This window comes from Biomphalaria glabrata, chromosome 5, assembly GCF_947242115.1.
Source record: "Biomphalaria glabrata chromosome 5, xgBioGlab47.1, whole genome shotgun sequence".
In the NCBI taxonomy this organism is placed as follows: Eukaryota; Metazoa; Mollusca; class Gastropoda; family Planorbidae; genus Biomphalaria; species Biomphalaria glabrata.
This window is the reverse complement of record NC_074715.1, coordinates 6499794-6523667: the sequence shown is the minus strand read 5'-3', so window position 1 is coordinate 6523667 and position 23874 is coordinate 6499794. Positions and strand designations below refer to the sequence as shown.

Below are 23874 nucleotides of genomic sequence, written 5' to 3'. Positions count from 1 at the left end.
TATTTAGAATAAATTGGACTAATCAGACTAGCTATAAGATAATCATAATTTAGATATGGATTCCAAATAATTTTTTTGTAAAATAAAACCATAAAATTGTATTATGATTATAGCCTATGTCTTTAAGCTTCTTTTTGTTTTCATTACATTCATAAAACCCTACCAGAACCCACTGTGGGAGTCTACAGCCCACTTTCAGGCCCCCAGCCGGCTAAGGGGAGGGGGTGGACACAAAATTTTCTGTTTGTTTGGGGGCACTACTGGTAAAAGTTTGAGAAACACTGGGTGAGCAGTGTAGTTATCTAAAGATTTATTCAATAAAACTTCTTACATCATCATTTCTTTCCACTTCATTCAGCATGACTATACAGTAGGACTTGTGATCATAAATTAATCTCCAAAAATCTGTCACTGTATTTGGTAAAGGCATCTGTGTTACTAGTAAGTGATCTTTTTTACAATAGCTCTAAAAGAAAAGATATCACATTTTAAAATCTTTTCCTTAAAAACTTTTTAAGAAGGGAAAAGTTTATTGAGTTTAATAGCCTATTTTTAACATTAAAACATAGAAGGATAAGTGTAAACATTAATGATAATTCTAAATACTCTTTAAAAAAAGAATAACAAGGGAACTTACATTCAAGAAAACAGCATTTATATAGTCATTACAACCCTCACAAGATGTCATTAAGTATGGTCTGCAACGATTAGCTATAAAAAAAAAGTTGTGCATTAATAAATATATTTATATATTTCTAAAAAAAATTACTTAATTAAATCAGATTTTAAATAAAATAAATTAAATTAGTTTAGGTTCTAAGTACTAATCAGTTTTACATCAAAAATATGTCCAACATTTTAATTGCAATAACTTAGTATATCACCTGGTATTATGTTTTTGCATCTGTTTTTAAAAATATTTTCTGGTGTTAGTGCCGTTGAGCTTTCATCTCTTTCAATTGTTGTGGATAACAATTTTAAAATCTGCCGAAAAAAATAAACAAACTTTTTCAATTAATTTATAGTGATTTTTTGTTGAGGAAACATATACTAATAATTATACTTCTGCTTAATATATGTTCTACATCTTTAAATACCAGTGTTAAAAATATTTAATTTACATTTCTTAAGTACAGCTTAACACCTGCTGTAAGACCAAAAATCTCTACTACTGATCAATCAAGACTTACCTCAAATTGTTCTTCAAGTTTAGTTTTTGAGATATCTGCATCAAACTGACATAGGTCAGAGTAAACATCAGGAAAAGCTCGTAATGAAATGGTTGTATCTCCACATATAAGAGCTTCTAATAAACAGTCATAGACAAAGACATACTGTTCCTAGAGATGATATTGATGTTTGTTTGTTTTTTACTTTAATTAATCAATTACAAAGAAGAAAAAAATAAAAGGCTAGACATAAAGGCATATTAATGTTCTAAAAGGTAAAATATAATACTATTGTGGGTTTATTTTTTAAAAGGATCTCATGAAGTGAAGTCTTTGTCAAAAATTATATAACTATATAATTGGCCACAGTAACATGACTTGTCATTCACCTGACCTATGAACAGCTAAGATTGGAATGAGTTGTAACTTAAGATTATCAAGACAAGCCTCTCCCATTTCCTTCCAAAGAATGAAATATTATTGGCCAGATGAAAGTATAGGACTACTTTGTTAAAATGACAATGTTTTATACATTTCAAAAGGAAAAAATCATTGGACTACTTACAAGTGTTTGAACCATATTTACTCTCTGTGTTCTCATTAAATGAACAAAGTTAAATACATCAATAATTCCTTCGGATTTGGCTTTCTCTAGTTGTGTATCAATAGCAATATAAGTCCCTGTACGCCCTACACCAGCACTAGAGTGAATCAAAAGAATCTTCATTATAGTAAATGATATGAAAAATGTATATTTTTACAAATGTAGTTAATGATATTAAATTATGCAATGTATAAATATATATATATACAGGGCTGGATTTGGGGCAGGGCAGGGCAGGTGGGGCTACTGCTGCAGGGCCCCAACAAGAAAAAGGCCTCCACCAAAGAAATTTTTAAAGTCTCAACTTAACATTTTATTTAGCTTTTTTTTTTTACCCACAATACTTTACATTAACAATTAAAAACCATTGCTGCAGAATCTTTTTCAATTCTTTTTGTCACATCAATGTGTAATATTAGGTTGCTGGCAATAGTTAATTCCAGTTAGGTTAATGTGATCTAAAATACTTATCACTCAAGAAGAAACCAAAACTAGTGATTCATCTGGGTGCACGATTTGATTAAATGTACAATTACCCTACTTCTTTGTTCTTAGATGTGGCATACTTTTTTAAAATAGATTTTGGCATTATTAGTTTTAACTGGATTTTTATTAAAGCTTTCTAAAAAAAAGTGAAGAGGCCTCCACAAAAATTTTGCCTCAGGGCCTCCACATAGTTAAATCCGGCCCTGTATGTTTATATATATATATATATAAAACCAGTGACTCATCTGGGTACATCTGGTTAATAAGGATTTTTTTTTTACCTGCAGTGTACAATTAAGGTTCCACCATCTAGAGAATCATAGAGTCTTATTTTCTGTCTAAACAACAATAATGAATGACCAAAGCGAGGAACTCCATGATCTGGCCATGCTGTATAATGAAATTGTTTTAGATATTTAGACTGTCCACCCTGTTAAAAAAAACATATAGGGAAGAATGTGGTCATTATTGTTAAAGTATTGTTGTTTTTTTTAGTTTGGAATTTGGTAAATATGTTTCTTATGTCAAAATAAGAAAGCACTAGGGTTAGCTTTCAACAAATGACAGTTATCTTAACAAAAATATTTAATGTACAAGTTTAAGCAGTTGAAGGTAAGTGCTGAAACTATGAATGATAGAACTTTCACATGTAATATATACTCCCAAATATATAAACCTTTGACATGTAAATTATAGTATCTATTACATTCAATTGGAATAATCCAGTTTAAATCCCTTCCTTCTCCATGTATCAAGTTTTAGCCATTGAATTCTATTATCACATTTCCATTTATGGATATGTCTATTTGGCACAATGGTGTTCTAGACTGTTGACTAAATGACCCTGCCTGCCATAATCTAATCATTTATTATAAATTACAGACATTCCTTTTAACAAAAGATATTTATAATAAAATAGTACTTCAAATGCTTAAGACTTCTTGATAGATTTACATGGTTAAAAAAAAGTAATGTATAGAAATAAATAAAGTTAGATCTATATGCTGAAGCAAACAGGAAGAAGATCTAGAAGTTTTTAGCTATTAAAAAAGAAAGTGCAAATTTTGTATTATGTCATTTTTCAAAAACATTTCTGGTCGAAATTGCAAATAAAGAATCAAATACAGGGAATTTAACCACTGTGGTTTTGATCATGAAAATATCTTACTTGTCCTAGACCAGTAATAACTGGTTAAATTTTCATATTTTTTCATCCACCGCAAGTGGGATTATTAGTGATGAGTGAATCAATCATGGTTTTGTAAATATAATACTTAGACCTAGCTGACTCAAAAACTGATTCTCCCATTTGCATTGAATAATAAAAAAAAAAAAATTAACATGTACCAAGAACAACTATAAGCCCTTTTCACCATTGAAACAGCAAATGTTAAATTTCCCCCAAATTATTTTTTTTGGTGCAATATCTGCCCAATACATTTACCTAAAAGTGCAAATAATTCTTTCCATTATAAGCACTTATTAACACTATTAGGTGTGTAATTTTCTTTTTGACCAACTTTTAATGTTTTATCACTTCTTTTTTTATGGTATAAAATACTTAGAAATGCACAAAGATAGATGTTTAAAAAAAAATACCAACAATTTCAACCATAGTAAAAGCATAGTTATCAGCTAGTAGGCTCTATGTAGTGTATGATACATTCTGAAATTCATCATTTACTAATCAAGTTGAGGTGATAAGCCTTAAATTAACAGCTTATCTGAAGTTCAAGAATCATCAAACTAAATTAGAAGCACTTAATAAACTACATACATATCTATAACTATATATATCTAAAACTGTAACAAGGTATGAGGGATGCAAAAATGTAAATATAAAAGCTGGATTAGTAGGTTTAGCAGAGAATCTCTAATGTATTTACCTTACTAATTAAGAATGTTCTCACAGTAAAATCTGGTAGCACATCTGTATTTAGCAATTGAACTGATATATTACCATACTGTTCACAGCCAGTATCTGGCCAATATTGATCACATTTTTTCTGGTTTAAATTAAGAAGAAAAAATTTAAGCACTCATTACTTTCAATGAAATCCACATCAAAGCAATCATCTATGATTAACTAAAGTACCAAATTAATTGATAGACACCAGTCTTACCTTGCCAGATTCAGTTGAATTGGTTAACATGATAATTGATTTTGAATTTTCTTTCCATGCCATCCTCCAAATATCATTCACTGTTGGTCTACTTGGACCTGCAAGTAGACAGTTTCTTTTTTTTTTATATAGTTTTAAGACAAATGTTAAAAAAATGGAACAGAGCTTTATGCCAGTGGGAAATGTGGTCGAGAGACTAAGTACGCTTGAACTTGGCTACCTATAAAAGGAGCTCAAGGTTTGACACCCGACTCAAGCAGAGTTGTGTTTACTGAGCGCCTAAAGGCAGCACAGAAAATCTTCTCCCAGATACCCCCTTCCTCCTCACTGGTCCACAAATGAGATTGGACCATAGCCCTCTGAGCATGCTACAAGCATGTAAGTTGTGCTATATAAAAGCTATAATAACCATAGATCTAATATCATGTTTTATGTTTACCTTGAGCTGCTATGTACACTTTCTTTTTGTTGTAGCCCTATAGAAAAAAAAAAGATAAAAAGCATGTTGAGCACATATTTTTCATAATCTTTCTATTCACACACTACCCAATATAAACACATAATCCAGTTTTTTTTTTAAGTGAAACATCCAACACAGACCTACACACAAAGAAAAAACAACCAAAAAAACAATTGACCAAACAAATGCCCACTTATAAACAAACTCACTAGAACACACTTGCAGGTGACCAAAGCTTATTTACTACAAAAAAATCAGAACTAGTTGACTAGTATATTCTTATGGTGCTAAGAAAGGAAAACAATCAGCTTTTTATTAGTATGTCACATCCCTATCTAGAAAATTCTATTATAAACAGGATAGTAATCCAAAATTTTGCAATTCATTCAATTCAATAGTACATAATAATTTTTTAATGTGATTTCAAAATATTCAAACATGATTATTCTTGTTGGATTTTTATATTCAATTGTTGGTATTTCAACTAGTGGCTCTGCTTTATTTCTTTCATAGTTTCAATGTGTTTTATTAGAAGACAAAGAATCTACTGAAATCTATCGTCATAACTGAAAATATACTCAATCAAGTAAATGAAAAATAACACCCACAAAAAAAGCCACATCCTAATCTGCCTAACCCCATAAATAACTACTCAAATCATCATTAGCCCATAAGCTTACATTGCCGAAATGCATCTGTTAGCAGGTGTGCATATTTGTAAAAAAAAAAAAAAATATGATTGTCCATTTTTTTATTTTAAAGCTACCCAATAACAAGTTATATAATAGATATTTACACATGAAAGAAAAAAAAAACTTACATCAATATAGTTAGCATTTATATAGTCATCATGAATGTCTTCTCCTTCAACATCTAACACAACTCGAGTATGATCATCTGGGAAAAAAAATTTTATGACTGGTTTTTTAAAAATCCTTTATTTTCTTCTACTATATTTCTATTTCTTAGAATGTTTACTTATTAGCAGGACAATGTTTTCAAGCTATGTAAATACTTACAAGCAATTATATTTCCATATCTATTTTTCAGCTTATTTTCATTTCTTCTAGCTATTTCACAAGTTGATGTTATACCAGCTGGTAAAAGCTGAAATGTTAAAAGCAAATTAGTAGCTAGATTAATAAATATAAAAGTTTAAAAAGTTATTAATAAGAAGGCTTGTCTTCGAGTCCAAAAGTAGATGAGGAATGCAATATTTCTCGTGGCTACACAATCCCAGCTGTGACCTACATATTTTGCCACATCCAGGGCAAGTTAAACCATCTTATAAAAAATATATTAATTAGTGATAAAAATAAATAAATAAAAAATAATTCCAAACTCATAGGCCTATTCTTTTAAACACCAAAATTCACAAAAGTCACTTTTTACAAAGCTTATATCAACTAACTCTGTCTGTCAGGTACAATTTTTGAACACATTATTTCTCCCACACCTATTCTTGGATTAAGTTGAAACTTAAAACAATTTTTTATTGTACCTAACAAAACATGAATCAATCAAAACAATTAATATATATAAGCTGCGATTGTCTATAAAGTAATTCTAACAGCATGCATCTCAAATAGCCTCTGACAACTAAGTCCAGCACCTGGCCTGCTCATGTGGCTTAGATACTAAGCCCGCCGAAACTGCTCTTACTAAAAGGTGAAGGGGTGAAAGCAGATAACTGGTAAGTTGGTAACTGGCTTAGGGCATATGGAGCTGTTCAGCTAAGAAGGCATTCATCTAGGAGAGGAGTACTTCAAACCCCCAGTGCCTTGCGGTACTAAGACCTCAGGAGACAACCTCAAGGAAAAATCAGGAGTGAAGCCCCATAGGCATTGGGAGTATCAACTGGCATTCCCTCAGGCAGCTTTTGCAACTGAGTTGGTGTCAAATGTATTGCGAAGCATTTCTTTGGATAACAGCACTGTGTTTCATGGAGGCATCCAAAATCCTGGCACAAGACATCACATGTGATATGAATTATCACCCTTATGGTGGTGCAGGAATTTATCAACAATCAACAGCAACCTAGATTTAGACACTGAGCTTAAACGAACAATTGGAAAGGCTTTTACAGCAATGGCAGAACTCTCCAGGCATGTCTGGGAAAATGCCAAATTGATCACGGCAACCAATTCTAGTCTGTAATGCCTGTGTAGTGAGCACTCTTCTTTACAGTAGTGAGAGCTGGTTAGCATACATGTATTAAAAGCATAGATTAAATAATTGTCTACAGTACTGTGATACACCACACGGTTCAATTTGTTAAGATGCTCTATTATTAGACAAATTAAATTTGCATACTGTGGTCTCATACATTATCAGTTGAATACTGAATGTGGGCCTACTTTTGGTTGGCACTTAAGATGCCCTTTATTATGCATTCTAAGTATAAATAGCATTGAAGAAAAGTTTCTTTTTCTGTGAGATGTCTGTAGATGTAATTATTTATAGCTATTTTATTTTTATTCAGGAACACTTTGGATTTATTTTTTGAATTTCAGAATCTCTTCATATATCCATATGGTGTGTGTGTCAAGACAATGTAATGTTCATAAACAAGGATATGCTACTGTGTACTTCAACAATAACAAAACCATGTTACATTCAAAGCTTTATTACACTGAATGACAAACAACTACACACATAGTAGAGATCACAACACGAAATATGGTACACAGTCTAATAAATGTAAACAAACACTAGGGGCGTCAATCAAATAAACAAATTCACGACTAGTTCCCTTTGAGACGTACTCAAGTCCTGGGAGTGTAAAGCTAAGGTTATGGCTTTCCAAAGATTACTGTTCAGTTTCTGTATTTGACCATTTCCTCTAGGATTATAAGGCGTGGTCCTGTTCATAGCCACGCCTCTTTCGTTAAGATACTTCTGTACTTCAGCAGACATAAAAGAACCTCTGTCGGTATGGACATAGGCGGGTAGCCCGAATAAGGCGAATAACTTATTTAGGCATTTAACAACAGTAGCAGATGACATATCTGGACATGCAAAGGCAAAAGGAAACCTAGAGAATTCGTCTATCATGGTAAGTAGATATTTATTGCGTGAGTTGGAAGGGAGAGGCCCCTTTAAGTCCATGCTTATTCTTTCGAACGGCTGAGTGGCTTTGATAAATTGGCCTGTTGGTTGCCTGAAGAATAGAGGTTTAAGTTCAGCACATGACTGGCACTGGTCGATCACTGTTCTGACGTCATCGCAAGAAAAAAAAATTTTTTGATCTCACGAAATGTAGCATCTGTGTTACACCAGGGTCAGGTGACATAAACTATTGTGGAGCAATTTTAAGTCGTTACGTGACATTGCGGTTAAGTAGCGATTTCTGCTGAAAGTGTCGGCAGCTGGGTTCTGTGTACCTGGTCTGTAAATGAAGTCATAGTGAAAACAGGATAGCTCTAACCTCCACCTTTGGATCTTCTCATTCTTGATGTTGCCTTTATTTTGTCTACAATACATAAAAGACACGGATCGCTGATCCGTGACAAGGGTGAAGGGTCTTCCGATAAGAAAGTGTTTCCACTTTCTCAAAGATTCTAGATCTACTATTGTATACGCTTCTCTTTCCACCGATGATTGTCTCCTTTCGCTTTGCGATAGTATAGTGTCCGGGAAAAGAAGGCCACAGGCCGGCCATCTTGGTTAGAAGCATCTGTTTCCACAGTTAGCGGGCGATTGTAATCTATGGAGTAAACAGCGGATTTCTCGAGCTCGTCCTTTAGGTCCTGGAATGCTTGTTTGACCTCCTCCGGGACAGGAAATCGTTTATTTCTAGTTAAGAGACTGATTTTGTCTGAGTAATTACGAATCCATAGAGAATAATAAGCCAGCAGGCCCACAGATTGTTTCTGTTCTGGCAGCTTCGACGGAGCATTTAATTCCCACAAGGCTCTGAATCTTTCTGGGTACTGACCTTTAGATATTCCGTACCCCAGCAGTCTCTATGTGTTCCGATCTCACTTTTAGCTTCGTTGAAAGTAATACCATACTTCTGAGCTATTTTGAAAAATCACTGACATTCGGCATCATGTCCACAGATGGTCACATTGTCCAAATAAGCGAATGTATTTTCCATTTGCTCGTCTTCGATTATTTTATCTACAGTTCGTTGGAAACAAGCCATTCTATTTGTAACTAGCGTCTAACATGGTAAATCTGTTGATCGTCTGACTATAGTCAATAACCATACGTCTTTTGTGCCTCTCATTGGCTGTTATTAGAACCTGTTCCCGCCAGGGGAATTTTGAAGGTTCTATTACTTCTTCTTTTAGTAGTCTCCGAATCTCAGCATTAATAAAATGAGTGTCTGCGCGACTTAGTTGCCACTGGAAAGTAGTTTGGAGATAAGGTACCAAAAAGACTAGGCGCCTCTACTTTAGCTGGTCTAAGAGTACTTACACACAGAGGTGGTCTCTTTCCACTAAAGGGAATCTGTAGATTCTCGTGTAAGCTTATGAAATCTAAGCCTAGAATTACATCTGAACACAATCCATCTAAAATGGCAGTTTAATATTTTCATATGTTTCATCTTTGAGTTGAATGGTAGCAAAGATAGGGCCTTCAGTAACTCAAGTGAGTAGAAGCCATAAATATTCTGTCCACAGAGGTTTTTATCGGCCACTTGTGACTTCTGGCAACTCGTGCTGATACATAACTCTCACAGCTTCCAGTGTTTATCAGGGCTTTAAGTAGCACCCCATTGAGAAGAATCAAAGAGGTTGATTTTTCTAGTCCTAAAGAGTGCAACGTAGCGAGGGCAAAAACTGTATATTTTCTTTATATATATATATTTTAAAAACAAGATGTAAAAATGTTTGTGTTATTCATAGAGTTCAGCATATAGAATGTCCACCTCTTCAATAAAATGTCAATAAAGATCTCCATTTTTCCCTACAGAATCTCATATTAATTTGAGGTCATTGTTTTAAAAGTCATTTAGCTATGAGTTTGTGTGAGTACCAGCAAGCAGTTTACAAGTTTGTGCATGATATAACCCCCTTTGTTATCTTGCTTAATATAATATATATTTTATAATCATTCACAATATACTTAAGTAACAGAAAAATGTTCTACCATTGCTACTGCAAGTAATTGTACATATTTAAATTAACTATTATTATTGAATTATACAAGTAGCTTTACCTTAAATTCTCTCTTTAGTCCTTCAAGATCATTTTGTTTATTTGATCTAATATAATCCCATAAATCTTCTACTTTTATTGGTGCAATGACATCATCACTGTTATAGTACATAGGCTCCGAGTCCAGTATACAATCATTCAATGGGCTGTTTATAAGAGGCTCAGAGTCTATATTGTCTGATTTTTTTTTTCAAGAGAACAAAAGAAAAATAAAAAATATAATCAGAATGCTTTTCTTACTGCTATATTTCAAATTATACATTTCAATAATTTAAGTTTTGAGTTAAAATTACACCATACTTACCAATGGATGGATGCTTTTCTTTTGACATTGGCAATGAAGGGTCTGATGATTCAGGTTCTGGAAAAATTCTAGGCCCAAAAAATGGAATTTCTGCTTTTTCTTGTTCATCTGTATTATGTCTTCGCCTATTTAATAATATCACAGTTATAACCAATTTAACAATACAAATGTTTTCAAGCAACGCAGAAATAAATTATAAAATTGTATGTATATTGAAATAAGCAGTAAAATTGTTAATGGCTTAGAGCCCACCATGGGCATAGCCAGGATTTTTTTGGGGGGAGGGATATATAGTCTTATATGTGGGGTTTTATAATTTTAAAAAAATTCTGAGGGGGTTTTACAGTAAAAAAATTTTGGAGGGGGGTTTTAAATCAAAATCTCCTTTTTCTCTTCTCTTGGAATTAGAGGATTTACGTTTGCATATTTTTTTTTGTTTATATAAAAGGGGGGGGGGGCATAATTGCAAACCCCCCTGGAAGATGTTTTGAAACTCAAAACCCCTTTGGCTGCACAGGGGTAAGTGATGATTTAATCTTAAAATATCACCTAAAGTAAACAAAATCAAAGAAGGGGGATTTCATTTGGGAAGGGAGTGTTTGAACCCCAAGACCCCCCCTAGCTACGCCCATGGAGCCCACTAAATAAAAGGAATTATGTAGATGCAAGTGGATTTTGCAATCTTTAAGATAATAAATCTGTATACAATTTATCACCTCACTTTCAAGAAATACCCAACAAATAAAAATAATTCATAACAAACTATTTTTACCTCCACAAAAGTAACAGTACTACGCTTATTGCAATCAGCAGCAAGAACACAATAATAACCCCAATAATAACTGGCACAGAGTTGGTAGATTTTTCTTCAGAAAATGACCTTGCTGAAATGACAATTTTAAAAGGCATAATAAGCTTACCATGTATCTTTTTAAAAATATTGTATCTTTATTTTCTTCTATCGGTATACTCAGATCTGTAGGCTATAAAATAAGCGCAAAAGTCCTCAATCACCTATCCCTAATTCTTCCACTTCTGTGGCCGAAAAAAACACAAAAATTTCACCTGTTATCACCGTGTGAGTCTCATCGCACTGGGGCACCGTGTTGAGAACTCTATTCTCTGATAACACGGACAAGGAAAGCGGCAGTTCTTCTCAGAGTTTCTCTGTCTCCGAAAAGGGCCAACTCGCCATGCGTACCAGTCTCTATTTCACTCAAATGGCCATTCTTGGGGTGTAGTGTTGCGCACTAGTAAAGAATGTGGTTTACCGTCTCGACGTCGTCCTGGCAGTGCCTGCAGCGTGAATCGAAGTTTGGTTTAAATTTAGCAAAATAGGCACCGATTGGACAGTGTCCCGTTCTGTACCTAGCGATTGTCACCTGTTCTTCCCTGTTCAGCCGCCACCATTCACTTTGGATCTAGGACAACTAGGATATTTTCATGATAAAAACCGCTTCTGTTAAATTTACCGGAAACAATTTTCTAATCACAGTTTTGACCCAAAATGTTTTATTTAATGCTGACATATAAAAAAGTACAAGATTAAACTTCTTTCTGTTTTAAACACACCTTGGTCCAAAACTTGCTTTTTTTTTTAAACAATCAATTTACTTTTTAGAGGACACAATGACCAAATAAATGTAGTGTGGGGAACAGGAAAGGGAAATTCAAATGGGGCCTTTGGAAAATCCATTATTTTCTCTCTAGGCATAAAACTGAATGTCACAAGAAATGTTTGCAGTATCTAATACCTCACATTGCTTGCTTTGTGTTTGCAGTATCTAGTACCTCACATTGCTTGCTTTGTGTTTGCAGTATCTAATACCACACATTGCTTGCTTTGTGTTTGCAGTATCTAATACCTCACATTGCTTGCTTTGTGTTTGCAGTATCTAATACCTCACATTGCTTGCTTTGTGTTTGCAGTATCTAATACCACACATTGCTTGCTTTGTGTTTGCAGTATCTAATACCTCACATTGCTTGCTTTGTGTTTGCAGTATCTAATACCTCACATTGCTTGCTTTGTGTTTGCAGTATCTAATACCACACATTGCTTGCTTTATGTTTGCAGTATCTAATACCTCACATTGCTTGCTTTATGTTTGCAGTATCTAATACCTCACATTGCTTGCTTTATGTTTGCAGTATGTAATACCTCACATTGCTTGCTTTATATTTGCAGTATCTAATACCTCACATTGCTTGCTTTATGTTTGCAGTATCTAATACCTCACGTTGTTTGCTTTATATTTGCAGTATGTAATACCTCACATTGCTTGCTTTATGTTTGCAGTATCTAATACCTCATATTGCTTGCTTTATGTTTGCAGTATCTAATACCTCATATTGCTTGCTTTATGATTAAAAAATGAAAATAAAAACAGTAAATCTAATCAAAGGTGCTAAATCTATAATCAAAAGTGTGTGGTGATGCTAAAAAGTTTGGTGTTGTCATTGTTAAGAGTTTAGTGGTTGTCATTATAATAAAAAAGAGCTAAAATGTAAAAGAGTATATCAAATATTTCAATATAGAAATGAGAATTCTATGAAAAGTCAGTATGTAGTGCTTACTTTTTTTGTTGTGGTCCTGAAGGTAGGGAGGGGGAGTAGGTAAATAAAACTAATATAACGATTCATTGGCATGTGTGCGTGTCAAGAGGGGGACATATACCAGGCATTTCAAATCAATTCAAAGTTTATGTCAGAGAAATTAAGATGACCTGGGTGAAAATAAAAATAGGGGTGAGAGAGAGAAGAAAGAGAACGATGGTGGACTGTTTTATTTCACAGTAACAGATACAATAATTTATGAGTAAAAAGTATGTCAGGGGAAATGTTAAAATGTGGCCCCGTTTATCAAACTTTCAAATAAAAGGATGGGATGTTCTGGCCTCTAGTAGCAATATCAAGTATGGAAACAAATCAATAGGCATAGCTGGTGCGAAATGCTAGTTCTATTATATATGGTGACCCGTCAAAATAGCGCGGACAAAATAGTGCCGACAAAATAGCGCGAAATTTCCCGACAAAATAGCGCGGACTTATATATGATGTGTATAAAAGTACCAGATTATTAGTAATTTAATGTCCTGGGCATCATTTTTGTTCATGTCTCTATCTTTTTCAATATTAATAGATCTGACATTTTGCCATATTTGCAGAGAACGAGAGTACTTTAAATTTTATATCATTTCCCTTTTTCACTGAGAACAAGATTCTGAGGTACAATGCTAAGACTAAGACTAAGACTGCTTTATTGATCCTTACGGAAATTTGTTGTGATTACAAGGACTCTTTTCTCATATAAAGACAACACAACAGAACAATACACATAAATACAACAAGAAGTAAAGCTGCAAGCAAGACAAAGTAACTTCAACTTAACAAACCAGTGATGGAATTTCTACGTGACATCTCCTACAATTTAACTTTGTGAAAGTTTGTGTGTGTGTAAATTTGACAAGTATCTTTGCGTGTTTTCGAAGTACACTTTTATAATGTAAATAAATGCAATATTTTAAAATTATTAATTTTACCTTATTATGATTTTTGCTTATTTGGTTTTAAGATATCTAAAGTGTTTCCTGCAAAATTGTTATAACATTAAAACCAATAAAAAATATAGGCTCTATTCATATTTTACGATATCTAAAGTATTTCTTTCAAAATGACTCAAATATATTTTTTTCTGCGCTATTTTGTCGGCGCTATTTTGTTCGCGCTTTTTTGTCGGCGTTATTTCGTCCGCGCTATTTTGTTCGCGCTATTTTGTCGACGCTATTTTGTTCGCGCTATTTCGATGCTATTTCCATATACACCATGGAAACGATGTACAAAATTATTTTTGTTCTGATTTCTTTCTTAAATTTTTTTGCCTTTTCAAAAAAGTAAGTTGTATTAATGTTTCATTTAGATGAAAATTAGTAATTGTTGTTTTTAATTACCTTGGCTTAGGTAAACATTTGTATTTTTACCAATTACAAAGCATATTCTGCATAATTTTCATTTCCAATCAATTGTGCAATTATTTTTGTAATATGCAGTGGTTACATAAAGTCTGTTCAAAGTAAAAAAAATAATGTGTAAAACAGTGCCTCTTTGTGTGTTGAATAGTATTCTCAGTCTGATAAAAATGTTTATTTAAAAGGAAATATGCAAAAAAGTATACACATTTTAGCTTTTTTTTTTTTTGGACTAAAAAATAATAGATTTATATTGATTAAGGAGATTAAGGAGATAATCTGTGTCAACAGGCCTCTTGACATTTCTGGGTGTGACTTAAAATTCTATTGAGTCGATCTACCCACGTGGAGGAGAATCTCTTTCCCCCCCCCCCCTCTTTATGCCTATCTTTTCCGGACCTTTATAAACTCGACTAATTCATTCAGAAATTGCTGACAGTCGAGCCCGGACTCTATATTTCATTCTCTTATTTCAAACATGGTGCCTCCCTCAGGTGTCTGCCTATTTGATACTTCATAGAACTTGATAGTATAGCCTATGTCCTAATACTTGATGCCTACTCGGTACTACTTGCCTATTCAAGAGAATTACTAAGTCTGAGTGCTTGATGCTACTTCCTAGTACTTGATAATACAATTGCAAGTTACTGCTCCTGTTAATACTGCCCACTATAGATCAGCTCTGCCTGAAGTACTCTTCGTGCCCATTGTAGCCTGCCACCCGCACTAATGTGCCCACATCCAACCCCAGAGACTTTGGCTTGAGGCTCCACAAGTACTGAATCCCCAGTAATCCTCTACCCGCTAGAGCACCACCTCCAGCTGTAAGCCCTCCAACCAGGAGCCCAGCCAGCTATATTGTGGACAGGACACTCAGATAAGTTCGAAGACAAAGTGACACACTCTCTCACATACATGTGCTCAGAGTGATAATCAAATATTACTTTGAGATATGATGCAACCCCCTCCCTTTATTTTTCTTCACATTTTATATAAATGAACACCTTGCATATTATTAATTATTGTATCTTTCTCTATTGTCTGCTTGTTGGGTGCTTGCTTGCTTCTGATCTATCTTTGATGACCCAGCATATTGCACACTAAAACAATCATCCCTTGACACCAAACAAGACACATATACAAGCAATACACGCAGGTTGTCACAATAACACTACATACCTTGAATAGGTCTATCTGCTTTTACAAATACATGTTGATTTATCTGTGGATGTTAAGTTATATAAAATCTTAAAAAGATTTAGTAATTGCCTATGACCATAAACAATTATATTTTTATATTTAAAGGATATTGTATTAGTATTAAATTTTTAATAATGGATATTTTGAGCTTGACCAGAAGAGAATCAGGCCAACATTTTCCACATATGAAAGCAAACATAGATAGACACACACCAAGTAATAATATGATATATACCCCATCTACGTTAGAAAAAGCACCAAGCCAAATAGTGTATTCTTGGTCTTGTTTTAAAGGTCCATTGTAGTAGCCTTCATAGGTTTTGTTGTCTCCTATAACAAATGTTCCTCTCAGTCTGTATCGTGGAAACTGGGCAGTAATATATGTGTTAGTTATACCTTTCATTGATGAGTGATGGTCGTAGTTTAACTCAACTAAATGTTTATAAGTATTGCGTTTTCTAGGACCATTGCGGTGCGTTTCCACAATGAGGCGATAAAATCTGAGGAAAAGACAAAAAATAGGATCGTTTTCTCATAGTATAAATTTATTATTTAAAAAATATGTGTTTTCAATAGTTAATTAATATTGTGATATTTGTTATAAACTATATAAAAAGAAAATTTTAGAAATTAAAGCAATTATTTAGCACTTTAAAATTCATTGATTAATACAATATACCTCTTACATTCCCAGTCAAGTATAAACCATATATGGCAAATTTTTTATGTGGATTTATCCAGAATCTCACAAATATTTAGAAACATATACAGTAATTATTATGCATAATAGTTAAGTTTTTTTATATGGGCCTTGAAGGTGTCTGTGAGGTCAGTTGTTATTATCCCCTCGGTTGATATAACAATGGGGTATATTGTTATTTTGGACAATTTCCATAGACGCTTTATTTCCAAGCCTAGGTTCCCATATTTTCTTTGTTTTTCTATCTCAGTTTTTCTTAAATTATGAGACAGTGGTACGGCGATATCGATAATGGTAGCGGTTTTTTCTTTTTTATCGATGAACAGCAGATCCGGGCGATTGAAATCTACCGTTTTGTCGGTCAGAATAGGCCTATCCCAGTACAGCAGATGTTCAGTAGACTCGAGAACCTCTTGCGGAGAGTATTTATAATAAGGAGGAGTGTCCTTGCCGATCAATTTGTACTTATTTGCAACTTATTATTATTATTATTATTATTATTATTAAGACTAATAATAATTATGATTCCGAATTACCTGATTGTGCGATCATTAGACTCATGGAGCTTCAATGTTGCTGTGTTCTCCGTAAGTTTAATAATTTCAGGTGGGAAAGGTGGGCTAGGCTCTGAAATTGAGAGTTTGCCAATGAGAGAAAATATTTTAAGTGCAGTTTTATAGAAGCCCAGATAGAAATAAGAAAAAACTGTTATACCTATGTACTTGTCAGTATCAAGGTGAAATGAGATGAAAGCCTGAGCATTATTTATGGTCAGATGGATGTTGCCCACACAGTTGTTCCCATCCCTACTAGCCCAGTCGATCTGTCCATAGGAACAGCAAATATTGAATACAGTTTGGGACCAGTAGCATCAAAGGTTCTGCCAGGTTGTATCACAGTGTGCTGCAAGATGGGTAAAGGTCATCAGCTCCTGATTTTTTCTCGGTATTTTTTTCCCAAAGCCTTTCCCATGTTTGGTATAGCTAGAAGGCAGGGAAGGTTTGGACTCAAGAGTTTTCTTTCTCCTTGGTGGGTAGCCAGCAGAAGCTTCAGTTAGTTTGTTCCCAGTGTCACCACATTAATGTTTCTTTGATGGTACTTGTATGTTAACATGAAGACTTAATAAATAGGTTTAGAGTAACAGTGATAACATAAGGAGAGGCAAAAGCAAGAAAACTTTCAGTAATGAAAGTCATGGACTTAGAGAAAAATGAAACTGAAAAAAAGAGTTGTAGATGATTTTCTTTAAAAAAAAATAAAAAAATACTCTTTTGCATATGGTAAGCTTTTTTAATGAGCAAACCTTTTCTTTAGATAAGTTGTATACTATTTCGATCAAGAATGCAGAATAAATGTGATGAGTTTAAATAATATATATGTTTATGTTGTAAGGCTTAGGCTATTGATTTAAGATTTACTTAAGACATCGCAGATGACTGTGTACTAAATGCTTCAAACGAAGAAGACCTTCAAAAGAGCCTGTCCCTTTTCACCAATGCCTGCAAAAAGACAGAAGTGCTGCACCAACCTCCCCCAATTAAATCTGTCACAGAACCAGCCATTCTAATAGATGGCCAGAAACTAGCAAACGTCAAAAAGTTTGTCTATCTGGGATAGCACCGTATCAGCAAACGCCAACCTAGATGATGAGGTAGACTTTCGTGTTGCTCATGCCAGTGCTGCTTTTAGCAGACTTCAATATCAAGTGTGGCAACGGAGAGGACTCAGCATATCCACAAAACTGAAAGTCTACAGTGTTGTAGCTCTCCTGTTACTCTTATATGCATCAGAGTCCTGGACCTTATATTCCCGCCACATCAAAAAGTTAAACTCCTTCCACCTACGCTGTCTAAGGAGTATTTATAAGGTGCGTTGGTCCGACCACATACCAGACACAGAAGTCTTAAAGTTGTCCAACATGAACAGTATCAATGCGACAGTAAAAAGGTCCCAACTTCGATGGGTGAGAAATGTAGTCCGCATGCCAGACAATCGCCTTTCCAAGCGACTTCTGTACGGGGAGTTGTGTGTGCAGGAAAGCGCTCAAAAGGAGGTCAATACAAGCGCTATAACGACACTCTGAGGAGCTCCTTCAAAGGAATGCGATATCGACATTCACGTCTCGATCGCTCCTCATGGCGTGAAGCTGTGAGTCTCGGAGTCTCAAGATTTGAAGCAAGAAGAATAACTAGTTTGAAAGAGCGCCAAACCAACAAAAAGCTGAGAGAAGAAGCAGGCCTATCTGATCTATGGGGTAGATGATGTAAAGGTCATCCTTTTCTGTCGCCCATGGTTAACAAGGGTGTCATGTGGCCAGCACAACGACCACTGTCTTTACTTTTCCACAATTACTGTCAAGTACCCATTAAAGCTGGGTGAACTCAGAGATGCCCTAAGGAGCCTGAAATTAAAAATCTCAGTCTTCAGCAAAATTTGAACCAAGGTTGAAGTAACGTCTGTAATTTATTAGATAAGGTGGCTATCTTAAAATACATATTCCATTTTTTTTGTTGAAATATCCTTTTTAAAAAAACTATGTATTAACTGATTGTCAAGAGATATAGTACAACAGTATACTAATTAAATCTATATAGTAATTAAATCTATATAGTAAGTCACCTTCCGGTAAGGTCCAAACTTGTATGTTAGCTGGTTGACCAAGACCTTTTTTAGTCCTACCAGTCACAGAACACATGTATAAAGTCGCAGGCACAAGGTTTCTAATCACGATTTCTAGGACATTTGGAGGTACTATGTTTACATGAGGGGAAACAGAAGGTCCATTAGATAAAGATTCCTTAGCCTGACATGATGCCTGAAAGAAAGTTGGAAACATTTTCAGTTTAACACTTAGACCTATATATATCATTTACTTTAATATTGTTGAAACCCTGCCAAAGTGCACCTTCTGCACTAACTTGGATAGTGGTGTGCTAGGCAAGGATTATACATCTTTACATACAATGATTTTTAAGTCTATGAAATATATAAAAACAGAGAAAAGGTACTTAAATGAGATCATAGATTGGTTAGGTAGTAAATTATCCATTGCCTTAACACCAAACCTTTTCCCTTTAATGTATGACTGCTAGTTCTACACAATATTACAACTAGTCCTACCACAGTCACCGACTTTTCTATAGAGTGGGGATCTTTATAGACATTTATTGAACTAGGCAGATATTTCAAAGAGCAGATTACGATTACTGTAATTTGCTGCATTTTAAAAATATAATGAAAAGAAGGAAATGATTTTTATTCCATTTAATTAAATTCGCTTACACACGCAAGACGATTGACAAGATCATAGCTATTTATAGTTGATAGAGTTAATGGACATTTTCAGAAATAATTTATAATCAATGTAGGCTACTTGAGAATTGTTTGTTGAAATTTAAAATTAAACACAACCAAATTATATTTCAAGGAAATCACATCTTTAAGTGGCATTGCCAGCTAGAATATTGAAATGAAAAAATATTCAACAAAAATGTTGTCTAGTCTATAAAATGTAAATCACCTCGAAATGTAAAACTTGTCCGTTAGGTTGTAAAGGCAGCTGCCACTGAAGTCCTAGAGATGTCGTTGTTTTAGATACATTGGTGAGATGATGAACTGGACCAGGCACTGTTCAATAAATAGAAAGCAAGGTAATATTTGTTATGAGGAATTGTTTAATTCAAATTGTAGAATAAGCTAGATGTTTATATAAACATATCCCCAAGAGACATAGAAATAATGTACTGTCTGCCTCATCCCAATTGTGAGTGTGCGAATTGCAGCGGGTTACAGTTCACAGTCATTTTCTCAACTTTCTCAAATTTCTCAAGAAATTAATTTTTATTCTACAGAAACATTTGTCGCTAATATAAGTAATATATGCTATATATTACATTTCTGTATCGAGTCCGCCCAACCCCTTATTTTCTAAATGTTAAATGTAATTATTAGCACTAATTATACATTGGAGAGAGGACTCTTACATAATTAATTGGAAAAGGCGAAGGGGCTGATAATGTGAAAATAATTAATCATGTATCAGCCCCCTCGCCTTTTCCAAAAACATAAATGTTAAAACAGAATAGTCAAATATGGCAACAGAGTCTATGTAATTGTGCATAAATTTGTCATAATGTTTAAAAGAAAGACTTTGTTTTAGAAAATTTAGAATTCGTGAGAAACTTTTAAGTACAATAGTAAAAATTGAGATGAGTTTTGAACCCAAAAATTTTTCCCTAATCACCTTTCCCAACCTTTACTTAGTCTAAGATTTTTTCTGCTGTATAAATACTTAAGACTATAACTCACAATTTATACACGAATCCTAAAAAATACACAAATTTATAGTAGAATCTAATTGGTCTACTTAATTTCTCCTCCAGAAATTTTTTTTTCAGAGCTTGTAACAAAACGAAGTTACAAACAGGCGTATTGAACAAAAAGAATTACGCCTTTTTCAAATATTAATTTACGAAGAACTTTGTTTTTTCAGCGACGACCATCACAGTCTTGATCTAAATCATTTTTATCAGTATGTAGGGTATCATCTTTTCAAGAAACCACTCGGTTGAATTTTAATGCAGTTAGGGCAAATACATTCATATTAGAATATTTTTCAAGTAAAAACATTATTCAAAAGGTTCTTAAAAATTTGACTTTTTTCGCGCCTCAAAACGTTTAACCATCGATAGGCGTCGGGGTTCCGCCCCGAACCCCCCTGGGGAGCTTACAGCCTCCCACAGAAACAGATGACATTTACATAATCTGTTTTATGGACCGCAAGGTCTGAAAGGGGAACTTAACTTTACATTTTCTGGTGACATACATGCACTACGCAAAATAACAGGGTTTCTGTCCAGGGGTTTTCCAAGAAAAGATTTGAACCTCTTAATCCCTCACATAGTCCACAGCAGCACTGGCAAAACTCAAAACATTATGGAAAGACAAAGGCATATCTCTCGACACCAAAATCAGACTGATGGTCATGGTCACATTCTTGGACGCTGCCTACAGAGCTAGAGAATAGGATCTAGTATCACATTTAAAGACAGCATCTAACAAAGAGATTAGAGACAGGGTAACTTGAGAGATTGGACCCCACGATGACATGCTAACTATTGAACAAAACGGAAACTACGTGGCTTGCAAAGACCTTCCTTCAGGAACAGTACCAGGAAAAAGAAGAAAGGCAGAGAGACAGGGATGGCAAGGCAACATAAAAGAATGGACGAGCCTGCTATTGAAAGAGGTTCTATCCAAGGCAAAGGACGGAGAGGACTGGAGAAGGACGGTCCAACAGATAAAGGTGAAGGTGAAGCCCACACACAAATGAAGTTTAATGATGATTGAATAGAAACTGGAAACTAGCAGACTAGTGACATAGCACAGTAGACCCCCCCCCCCTTTCTTTTTCTCTATGCGCGCACACACGCACACACATATACATATATATTACATATATGCCGCCAAGCATTGTTTCCGGCATTTAAAAAAAGAAAACAAAAAAAAAGCATATTCTGATGTATCTACAGTGCATTATCTTGCTATCAAAATTTTTAGTTCAAAACCAAATTTGTTATTTCACTGCACTTTATCAATGGAGCCCAGCGACTGGTAGAAATTTGTAACCCCTTTTGGCTACCCTCATGGAATTTGGTGACTATAGCTTGGTTTAGATTTTATATCAAAAAGGGAAGTATTTTCGTCAAAACCATCTGTCGGGGGTGGGGGTGGGGGAGTGGGGGGGGGGTTAAACTAAAAAAAAATAATTTTTTAACAAACTCAAAAAACCCTTAGCTACATTCATAGAATTTGGTGACTATAAATTGCTTAAGAATAATACTGAAGAGAGGTTTTTTAACCTCAAAGCTATCTGTAGGGGGTTTTTTAAACTCAAAACCATCTGGAGGGTGGTTTAAACATAAAACCCTCTGGAAAAGGGGGGGGGTAAACTCTTGGCTACGCTCATATAATTTTGTGTGTGTAGTTTGCTTTAATTTTATTTTGATGAGGTGTTTTTTAGCATCTAGAGGGTTTTAACTTAAAGCCTTCTGGAGGGGGGGGGTTAAACACAAAACCCCTCTTGGCTACGCTCATAGTATTTGGTGACTGTCGTACGTTTTAGTCTCATATTGAAGAGGGGGTTTTATTATTTTAAAAAATTCGGAAGGGGGTTTAAACTCAAAATTCCTCTTGGCCACGCTCATGGAATTCGATGGCTGTCTTTTGTATTATTTTTTGTTTTATAGAAAAGGTTAAAACCTCCCATGGGGGTATTTTCAACTCAAAACCCTCCTTGGCTGCGATGGGCAAGTGATGGTTTAACATAAAAGTCTCACATAGAATAAACAAAATCAAAGTAAAAAATCTGTTATAAAATTCCTCCCCCCTTCCCGATTTCATTTCCGGGGGGGGGGTGAAGCCCATGACCGTGCCCATGACATCCTGGTGGAAAGAAACAATTATATTTAGCTGTTTGGGTGGACAACTTATTTTCTGTAAAATTTTTTAAAAGCCATCTTTGCTGACTAGGTCGAAGGGCTTTGGCAAATTAAGGCATCATTTGTACTCTGCACTTTTTCTGCATCTGACGGAGAAAGAATATCATGTCAATAGTGGATCTCGCTGAGCGAAAGCCACATCTTATATAATACAGACGTTACTTCAAAAAAGAAGATGATTACGTCCTACGCGTCATGCATTGGTATTGTGGGTTGACCCGATAGGTGAGTTTTTGTAGCCTGGGTAGTGGGTAGTATCACTCGGACAAATACTCGATCTACAATACATAGAAAGGAAATTCCCCTGTAATCGTTGCATTGTCTTCTATCACCTTTGTTCTTGTAAAGGTTGACGATCTCAGTATCCCGCAGGTCCTGTATGACATCACTTTCTTGCCAACATTTGCAGAGCAGTTCATGTAGATGTTTGCTTAGTGTAGTTTTACACTATTTCTGGTGGGATGCCATCGCCTCAGGAGCTTTGTCAGCAGCCATCTTGTCTATAGCTTTGTTAAGTTCTACAAAGGTGGGTACTTGATCTAGCTCAGTCATTGTAGGTAGTTCATTGATAGCGCCAAGGGCTTAGGCAGAGACTGACCTTGTTGCAGCATACAGTTCGGAGTAGTGTTCTACCCATCTATGCATTTTTTATTTTGCTCTTGTCTGTGATGATTTCCACAGCGATTTATTTAAGAGGTGCTACGCCCATGAAAAATGCACTAACAGAGTCTCATTAAAACAATTTAATTGAACAACATAACAGTGAAATTAACATAACATAATGTTAAATCAGCCTATCACTCAAGGTGTCAACAAAGCAGAGAAAAGGGATTCGTTCCATGACAGCAAGATAAACAACAACAATAAACAGGTTAATAATTGATATATGGAATACAATTCGTATTAGTGTATTTTGAAGGGCCCACTGTTCATCTCTAAAATGTCATGAAAACAGAACCATTACCCATGTCTATTTGAATTGATATTATTAATATTTTATATGACTTTTTTTGTAGAATTATTATTTAAAAGTATTTAATAATTTCTAAGTAAGATCACGTGTTAGTAAACTATAGTGTTATAAAAGTTGTCTTAGTTGGCAACGCCTGGGCTGCTCTTACCTCCCTCCTCTGTGGTGAAGACGACATTATTGGGAGTTGTCGTCCCGTTGCCAGCAACATTTTCTGCCTTGACC

General features: G+C 34.7%; 1 protein-coding gene across 3 annotated transcripts in view; it reads right to left on the bottom strand.

Moving 5' to 3' along the window:
• LOC106055511 (receptor-type tyrosine-protein phosphatase T-like) overlaps positions 1–23874 on the bottom strand; it is a 54090-nt gene that overhangs the window by 5300 nt on the left and 24916 nt on the right. For all 3 annotated transcript variants that reach the window (XM_056029335.1, XM_056029334.1, XM_056029336.1), the window contains 20 exons: positions 23801–23873; positions 19700–19806; positions 18799–18994; positions 16716–16806; positions 15715–15979; positions 15459–15501; positions 11084–11195; positions 10312–10436; positions 10009–10184; positions 5862–5949; positions 5663–5739; positions 4822–4858; positions 4383–4480; positions 4146–4265; positions 2541–2689; positions 1735–1870; positions 1191–1340; positions 885–984; positions 638–711; positions 332–466 (listed from right to left, as the gene is read on the bottom strand). In XM_056029335.1, coding sequence (XP_055885310.1) covers positions 332–466; positions 638–711; positions 885–984; positions 1191–1340; positions 1735–1870; positions 2541–2689; positions 4146–4265; positions 4383–4480; positions 4822–4858; positions 5663–5739; positions 5862–5949; positions 10009–10184; positions 10312–10436; positions 11084–11195; positions 15459–15501; positions 15715–15979; positions 16716–16806; positions 18799–18994; positions 19700–19806; positions 23801–23873 — 2352 coding nt within the window. The remainder of the gene's footprint in view (positions 1–331; positions 467–637; positions 712–884; positions 985–1190; positions 1341–1734; positions 1871–2540; positions 2690–4145; positions 4266–4382; positions 4481–4821; positions 4859–5662; positions 5740–5861; positions 5950–10008; positions 10185–10311; positions 10437–11083; positions 11196–15458; positions 15502–15714; positions 15980–16715; positions 16807–18798; positions 18995–19699; positions 19807–23800; position 23874) is intronic.